This window comes from Cylas formicarius, unplaced genomic scaffold (genome assembly GCF_029955315.1).
Source record: "Cylas formicarius isolate icCylForm1 unplaced genomic scaffold, icCylForm1.1 PGA_scaffold_4__25_contigs__length_36172078, whole genome shotgun sequence".
NCBI classification, from domain to species: domain Eukaryota; kingdom Metazoa; phylum Arthropoda; class Insecta; order Coleoptera; family Brentidae; genus Cylas; species Cylas formicarius.
In genome coordinates, this window is record NW_026844334.1 from 16,596,906 (window position 1) to 16,605,668 (window position 8,763).

An 8,763-nucleotide genomic window follows, 5' to 3' on the forward strand; every position below is an offset into this window, starting at 1 on the left:
ATTTAAAATATCCGATCTTCTAGCTGATTTGCTTTCTTTTTTTTAATTTAACTTTGGTGCTTTCGGTAGTAAGGGTCTAATTCAGGTTCTTTAATACCAGTCTCGTTCCGGTAGACATTCAAGGTTTTAGACAAAAAATGTTCGCAACTGACATTTTTCATATTCTTTGCATTTCTTTTAGAATTAAACGACTAAAAATACATTTTTTTTTGTTTCTTTTCTTATATCTCGTGAGGTTAATGTTAAATTTAATGCAGCGGTTTTTGCTGCTTTATATTTTTTATATCCAATACGAAGCGAGTTACGAGAGAAAATTAAGGACCAAACACTTTATTTTTAGCTGCTTAATTAGAAAAAAAAGTAGAGAAACGTCAACGGAGCACCTTATTAACACCCTGTATATGATATGAAAAAACATTGTTATGGGAAAAATTACTCAGCAAAACCCATAAAAATTAGAAATTAGAAGATTGAGGACGTAGATATTGACAAATGATATAGTTTTAGGAATAGGAAAGAATTTTTGACATCTGACAATACGATATCTTATTCAATTTCAACAAAGCCCGTTGGATGAAGATTTGTAATTTTTCAATATGTTGCGTTGGTTACTTGGACGGTTTATATGCTTTTAATAATTAGCTATGGAAGAAAAATGTATTTCTATTGTTCTGAATTAGTATCTTTTGAAAACTATTTAAAAAAACTCTTCATAAACAAAGTAACAAGTATTACCCTGTAAATATTATAAAATTACTATATATATGTGCATAACCCTAAAATTTTAATTAAGTGCTTCTGTCTTTGAAAATGCAAGAGTGATACGAAAACTACGTCAAGTAAAAGCAAAATTAATGGCAGACAATAAACAAAATGTCACGCATGCCGTTCGATAAAGGTCAGCAATTTTCCGTTGTGCTGTTCCCAGCCAGAGGAGTTTCAGGAACTTGAACAATAATAGACCGCGTTTAAATAAAACATTACATTTAATAGCAATATTTTAATCGATATATTCACAAGCTCAGCCTCGTCGCGAGCATATTACGTAACAGTCTTTGAGAAGGGTTCTGTACAAACGTTTCGTGTTTTTCTCTACGCAACAAAACAGGCAAGTAAGAAATTTTCGCGATTAAAAAAAAATAAATACGACGTATATAGGAAACATATTGAAATAATTTTTTACACATTGGGCATATTTACAAATATAGAGAGTTTGACTCTTGTTTTACTCATCACTCATTTTTCTAAACGAACGTTATCCCGACTATATCACACGCTGCATTCACATTGCACTCACAGTTCGAATTTATATTAAGTAGTATCACAATAGGCTGACATTAGGAATAAATTACGCTATAACGACTACCCTTACTGTCATATGTGGATGGCCACTGTCCTGGGTCCGCCTGTCCCAGCGCACGGCGCCGAGGGCGCCTGTCCCCTGGCACTATGCCTGTGTACGTGATGGTGCACGTGGGGTACTCTCACCGACGGGTGACGCCGATTGTTCTGTACATCGGGCAGGGCGAATTTCAGCTTCTCCCAAAATAACTTTTCGCCCCACTGCAGATAATAGTTCGTTTTTAAACATAATCTGATGTCAGGGTCCAGATCTTTGTGAGGCACCTCCCCCAGCAGTACCACAATGAGACGCCGCCTTCTGTCGCGCATCACCTGGTGATGCGCCGACTTAAACTCGAACCTGCACCACTCGGACTTGATAAAGTTCTCCGAGAGCACCATTATGGTTCGCTTGGAGGAATCGACAGCCTGAGATATGGTGTCGGCCAAAAATGCCGTCCCTACAGGAAAATCTCTGTAATGCAAACACAGTTTGTAGTTTGGTTCTAGCGCTGGGGCTAGCACCTCGGCCACCCACGCCTCGTCCTTCGAGCTGTAACTCACAAACGCATCGAACAGTTTGTCCTTATCGTCGCGATCCAAGTCCCCGCGACTTTGGAAGAAACGTAACCCAAATTTCGCATGGAACCATACGCGCAACTCCTGTCGGAAAACGAACACGGTCAGGGTCACGGCGACGACCGCCGCGAACACCGCCAAAGTAACGATCAAAAGCGGCAGGTAATCGTGGAAAACGTGCTGTTTTATAATAGTTTTGGTCGCCGTTAAATTCCCGTTTATGGCGTTGTCTATGTTAGGCGCACCCGTACATGCAGAACCGTTCTGCTTAGTTACGTAAAAGCCGAGCTCTGGATTGTCCGCGTACACTTCCACCGTGTAGTAATTTATATCCGTCGCGTTGTAAACGCACCGCACCGAGTTCATGTCTCGAACAGCGTCACCTCTAACCATCCACTCGCGCATCTTCTCTACGTATTCACATTCGCACGACCATGGATTATTGGCCAATGTCATTTCTATTAAGGAAGTCGATAACGTCCACAAGTCGAACGCGGTCAGTCTATTGTGATCTAAGTACAGTACTTTGAGATGCTTCAGTCCTTTAAACGTGACGTTATCAATCGACGAGATGCGATTGTTTTGCAAATAAACTTCCCCAAGCCGTTCCAAACCTTCGAACTCGTATCCACGTAGTGCGGCCAGTCGATTGCTATCCAAGTGCACGATTTCCAACTCTTTCAGTCCATGCAACGTTCGGTTTTGTATCAGCTCGATGTTGGAATTATTTAAGAATAAAATCTTCAGTCTCTTGCGACCGATAAAAGCGTGACTGTTCAGTACTCTCAAGTCGTTTCCATCCAGATACAACTGAGTCGCGTCCATAGGAATTTGGTCCGGCAGTTTTGTGACATAGTTACTGGTCGAGCAGTCTACTACGTTCGCTGACCAAGACTGGTCGTGATAGCAAGTGCAATTGGTCGGACACGTCATTTCGCAGTCGCACGCGTCAAAATCACAGCAGTGGCAAAGGGCGAAACAATGGGTTTCGTAGGAACATAGGAACTGATACGGAGCGGCTTCGACGAGAGGGACGTAGGTGCGTCCTCTGTTGTAAAGTAATTGACAGTATATGCTCTCCAGATCGACAATTTTCGGTTGCGTGCGCGCCCTGTTGTCCACATTAACTTTCTGGAGCCACTCCATGGTGCAGTCGCACTTGTAAGGATTGCCACCGATGTAGAACTCGGGGAGATCCTTCTCCAACGGTACCGCAGATATGCGCAGCGAATTCGGGTCTAGGTTAGTAATTTTGTTGCCAAATAGATCGACGCGGGTCAGATTCGGCTTTTTGAAAAACGTGTACGACTGCACTTTGGTTATCAAGTTGTCGTTTAAGAACAAAACTTCGACGCTGTTCGGAATGGCACTGCCGGTAATTTCTGTTAGTCTATTAGAACTCGCGTCGAACGTGCTCAACGACAGGCTGGACTCTATCTCAAAATAATTACCCAACTCTTTAATTTGGTTGCCGTGAATGTCTAGCCATTGGAGTCCTGTGGGTATCATGGCGTAATCGAACCACGTGAGTCTATTGTCAGAGATGTTAAGCCACACCAAACTCGGCAGTTTGGCAAACAAGCCTTCAATATCCGTCAAAAAGTTTCCGTCTAAACGTATTGCCTGTAAATTGAGGTTGTTGTCGAAACTACTCTTTTCTACCTTTTGGATCTTGTTCCGCGACAAGTTTAATATTTTTAAGGCGTCCATTTTGTCGAACACGCCTCGCGTGACGTTGCCGATATTGTTTTCTGTCAATCGCAGTCCGTACATTTGCTTCAAATCGCTAAACGTGTCGTTGCTTATGTAATCGATGTGATTTTCCCCCAAATCCAAAGTCTTCAGCAAAGGGACATTTTTTACAACGTCGGGTACTTGTAACAACTTGTTGCCATTAAGGTGCAAGTCCTGCAAACTAGAGCAGTTTCTCAAAGCTTCGTGGTGGATCCAACTGATGCGGTTGTTATCCACAGAAAGTAACGAGAGCACAAAAAGTCCGCTGAAAGTGTTGGCTTCGATCCTCGTGATCTTGTTGTTTGATATAATCAACGTATGGAGATTGTAGAGAGCGGCGAATGTGTTTTCCGGTATCGTTTCCAGAAAGTTGTCATTTAACCTTAAAATTTGGAGACTGTACAAGTCCCTAAACACGGACGACTCCAATTTTCCCATCCGATTATACGAAATGTCGAGTACCACGAGTCTCACGAGTCCAGCGAACGTTGCCGAATTAATCCAATCGGCGGTGAGTTCGTTGTGGGACAAATCGAGCACCAAAAGCTGAGTCAGCTCGCCGAATAGTCCGGGTGCGAGCACGTTTATAGAGTTATTTTGTAAGTACAACTCCCGGATGTCGCGAGTGTCCGCAAACAACTCCGGAGGCAAATTGACTAGACGATTATCCGAGAACTTTAGAATGTTCAACGCCGTTAGGCCTTCCAACGCGCGATCCGCTAAAACCGACAGACCGTTTCCTTGCAAATACAATTTCTCTAGACGCGACAGACCGGAGAATTGACCAGATGGCAACCTGTCGATGTTATTCCGCGACAAATCCAAGATTTTCAGGTTGGAACCGCACCGTTCCGAGTGCCCCTGCGAGAACCTGAAGCTCCCGACTTCTCGAAAACGGTTCTTGGTTAAATTGAGAACCTCCAACGAATACAGTGGACAGAGGGTGCCTTCGGGTAAGCTCCACATATTGTTCTCCCCTAAATCTAGCCGTTCTAGCAATCTCAGCTCGTCGGAGAACGCGTTGGGCGCTACATCGAGGGTCATCGCGGACCAATCGGTGTTGTGAGTTTTTACCGTTAAATTGCGCAAATCTTTTAAGCCGCGAAAGGCGCCGTCTGACAAATTGCCGATCTTGCAATATTCGATGGATAACTCGCGTAACTCCACCAGCGGTTTAAAGCTCCCGGCACTGAGCGAACTTTGAAAGAACAACGCGTCACTACATTCGAGCCTCAGACGCACCGTGTGATGGGGCTGGATCACGCTAAAATTGGTGTTTTCCAACTCGCTGTTGATGGTACGCAAACGGCAAACGAGGGCGACGTCATCTTCGCCACCGCCGTCTACCATCACCCACTTGCACTCATCCGGCGCTTGATAACGTAACGTTTTGCTGAGAGACGCGGACAAAACCCCGAAGATGGCACCGAACAACAACAGCCATATCGCGGCTGTGCCCATCTTGCACTAGAGCTACACCATGTTAGTCTGTCGCGAATGTTACGTTGTTCCTGTTTCATAACCGCCGTCGCGTGCACGTCACCAAGTACTCTCGGGATCGACTGCCGTGCCGTTCGCACCGGCCACGATGCAAGGCCACGAACTCTTTGCGGTATCCCTCCTCCTCTTCAGGACTGGTAGTCTGACGGTCGATCTTTGCACCGTCCGGTAAAGTTACAGGTAAATCGGTACTCGCGATTGACTAGTACCCTGTAAAATGGCATTGCGCAATTATTGTGGCAGAGCGAGGGAGAAATGGACCGAGGCAATCGATAGATCTTTGGTACAAATTGTTGCGGACCACTCGGGAAGTGCAAGAAAGAAATTAACTATGAATAAATAGTATTTAGAACTTAAGTTTAAGCAGCAAATAGCAATTAGAATTTTCAGCTGTTCATGTTTCGCCTTAAGTACCATTCAGCACCAAATTCTAGGTTATAAAAATTATGCTAATTGAGCAATGGGCGTTTTATATATTTTTATATAAATAGTAGCAACTACAAAGAAAATATAAAATGTATTCTAATAACCATTACAAAAAATTTTTCATATAAATAGCAAAAGTTTCATGTAGCACTTATTGATCATTGTGTGATCTCAATTTTTATGTATTCAATGAAGTACATATACTAATTTTGCTCGTTAACCTAATTTTAAGTCGAAAATATGGTACGTATAAAAATTTTGCGGATGTCGCTTCATTTTCAAAATTCAGAAGGTTAAGATTTTTTAAAACTTAGTAGCGTGAGTTTATTTGGTTTCCTTTCTTAACCAATAGATTTCTTTAAAAGAGACAACTAAAAAGGTGATTTTTTTGGCGTGAAAAAAAAAAACAATGCACGCATAACATAAATAATTATGTAAAAAATCTACCCATAAAAAAATCCCCGAAAAAAAAAGTGAAAGTCAAAAATTTACCATTTTCCGACTAATACAGACAAAATAAAATTGAGATAGTAAATTTCAGCTTCCAAAATTGTGTTAATTGTGTATCGTTTTACAGTGAAACTACTTACCTTCCTTTTAAGAATGAAGGACCTGTATCATTTTGATTAATTTAAAAATTATTATTATTAATTATATTTAATATTAATCTTTTACAAATTGCCGTTAAAAAAGGTACAAATACATTTTTCCCCGTGATCAGAAGAACGCCAACTGTAGTAACTGTACAAATGCTATTTAAATATTCAATACACTACTCTTTCATCGTTTGATTGGGAAAACTTTTGCAATTGAAATTTCCACAAAGTTGATAGATTAGTTGATATCTCATTGTCTTATTAAAATGACTCATTTTGGCATTTTTCAGAGAAAGAATAATTTATACTGAAACCACATGCATATAAAACACATAGACTCACACGTCCGCTAAAAGAAATGGTGTTTGTCTCAACGAGTTCGAGCACTAACAGATTGCCCGGCGGTTAACCGGAATGAAAAACGCGGACATTAGGCACTTTGGCTTGAAGAAATCGAACAAGACAGAAGTTCTGACAATAACGGAGGAGTAACGCGTACGTGTTAAGGCATGGGAATGCACGAGAAAATACTAATTCGGAGTACGGGTACATTTTTCTTTTTTACCTAAATGATGCGACGGTCGTTGGAAAGGTTCGCGTTCTGACCGAAAGTTGAAGTCTCGTGCCTTTTCCTTCACAGACTTCCAATGAATGAGACCGGCATAAATTATTTCATAAAATTACTTGTTGCTTTAGACATGTACGTTATGGATGGGTAAGGTGGGGGTGTTGCACACCTTACAGCCCCATTTTCATAATAAGGGGCAAACGCAGACCTTACTATAAACCACCTCCTTCTCTACTGCATTGGCCTGAAAAAAAGTATCGGAAAAGTCGACTTTGACTGGTATTTATTTAAAATCGAGAAGAAAAACCTACTGTTAGTCCCTCCCAGGAAGAGGGTGTAGATTTCGCTACAATAAGTGGCGGAAAGTCGATTTTGACTGTAATTTAATTGAAACCGACAAGCAAGAGCAATTATTTGGGCGACGTTGTCACCATAAAGAACCGCAAGAAAGCAAAATATTCAGAGGACGGGTACATTTTTTTTAGTTAAATGATGCGACGGCCGTCGGAAAGGTTCGCGTCCTGATCGACCGTTGAAGTCTCGCAATTTCTCCTTTACAGTCGTCCAATAAATAAGACCGGCTTTAATCATTTCATTTGTCTTAGACCTGGGATGGATGTGTGCTTAATAAAACAGTAGCATTACATTTTATTAATACATAATCGTGTTACATATCTATTTAATATAGGTTATTGAATCGAAAAATATTAATATATAATGATGATATCAACGTAGGTGATACAATTTGTTATTTTTATTTAAACAATGAAAATATATCACAAGCTCAACGCTTTCCTGGACGAACTATATTGAATATTAAACAATGAACTTGCGTTATTTAAAAATCGAAAAATTCAATATTGACAATATTGAGGAAGTCGGGATGCAAAGAACTTTCACACTGATATAAAATATAACATATCTTTCAAAATTAATTATCTTTACGACGATCATTTGTTTTTATTTACACAACTTCCTGACTAGCACTTTTAAAAAATCCTGAGGGTCAAAATACAAATGGAAACTGTGCACATCAAAAGAGACAACTATATATCTTCGCTAATGTTAAAATTAAAAAATATTTATGTTGGAACTATAATAATTTCTGCTTATTTTGAGTTATTATTTTGAACGTTTACAAACCTGCAATCTCGAACACCTACTAATAAATAATTAAAAATTTAATTTTTTAATTTAAAAAGTTATTTTCAAATCCCCAAACGTTTGACGACGATGGAACTTTAGAGGCCGTAAAACAGCACTCAAAAACACCGGTAAGCGGTTTTCCGTTTGGCAAGGGAGTTTAAATTCACTTTGCCGTTCATTTTTAATTCGAACGAATAAAGAAAACGACAACCGACACCGGCGGCGGCTTCGGTTAGAAAACGACCGAGTCGCCGCCAATTACCATGAAAACTCCTAGGGCCGGTTCTTCAATCCCTGACTAACTTAAGCCTACCTGCATCTTAATTTAAACGTTGATTTACTTAAAAAAGTGATTTTCAATGACCCAGCAAAATATGTATATTCGCAAGTTTACTATTGATTAACCTAACCGTTATTTAAAGCATAAGTTTATTTTCTTCATTCTTAACCTCCAAGGGTATCTAGCATTTCATTTACCACTTAATCTGGGATCGCCTGATTTGAATATTCTTAAGAATGTTAGCGAAAAACCGCCAAAAGTTATGATCTTATATGGAATATTTGAATAATTTTTGGAGAGGCACTGTCAATCCATGGTACCGCCAACATTGCAAAAAACCACAATAGTTGTCACCAAGACAGCTCGCAATATGGTCGTTTCTTCATGTCGGTTCCGACTTTATAGTCCAAGACAGCAGATGATACGTCGCTCTAATTCTAGAGTAGCTACTTCACCTATTTTCTAAAAATTTTTCTTTCTACGTCTTTGCCGTTTTTTTAGACATTGCGTTGCTATGGACATATAGCAGCTTTATGAAATTTCATTTTTATTTTAAAATTACAACTGAACAACATGTACCGTCTAAAGTCTGG

At 40.2% G+C, this 8,763-nt stretch overlaps 1 protein-coding gene across 1 annotated transcript; it reads right to left on the minus strand.

The window, feature by feature from the left end:
* Nucleotides 1–998: 998 nt before the first annotated feature.
* LOC132701011 (toll-like receptor Tollo) lies at nt 999–5,203 on the minus strand. The gene has a single exon (XM_060668627.1). The coding sequence runs from the start codon at nt 5,113–5,115 to the stop codon at nt 1,375–1,377; it is 3,741 nt and encodes a 1,246-aa protein (XP_060524610.1). The 5' UTR covers nt 5,116–5,203; the 3' UTR covers nt 999–1,374.
* Between the last annotated feature and the right edge of the window lie 3,560 nt (nt 5,204–8,763).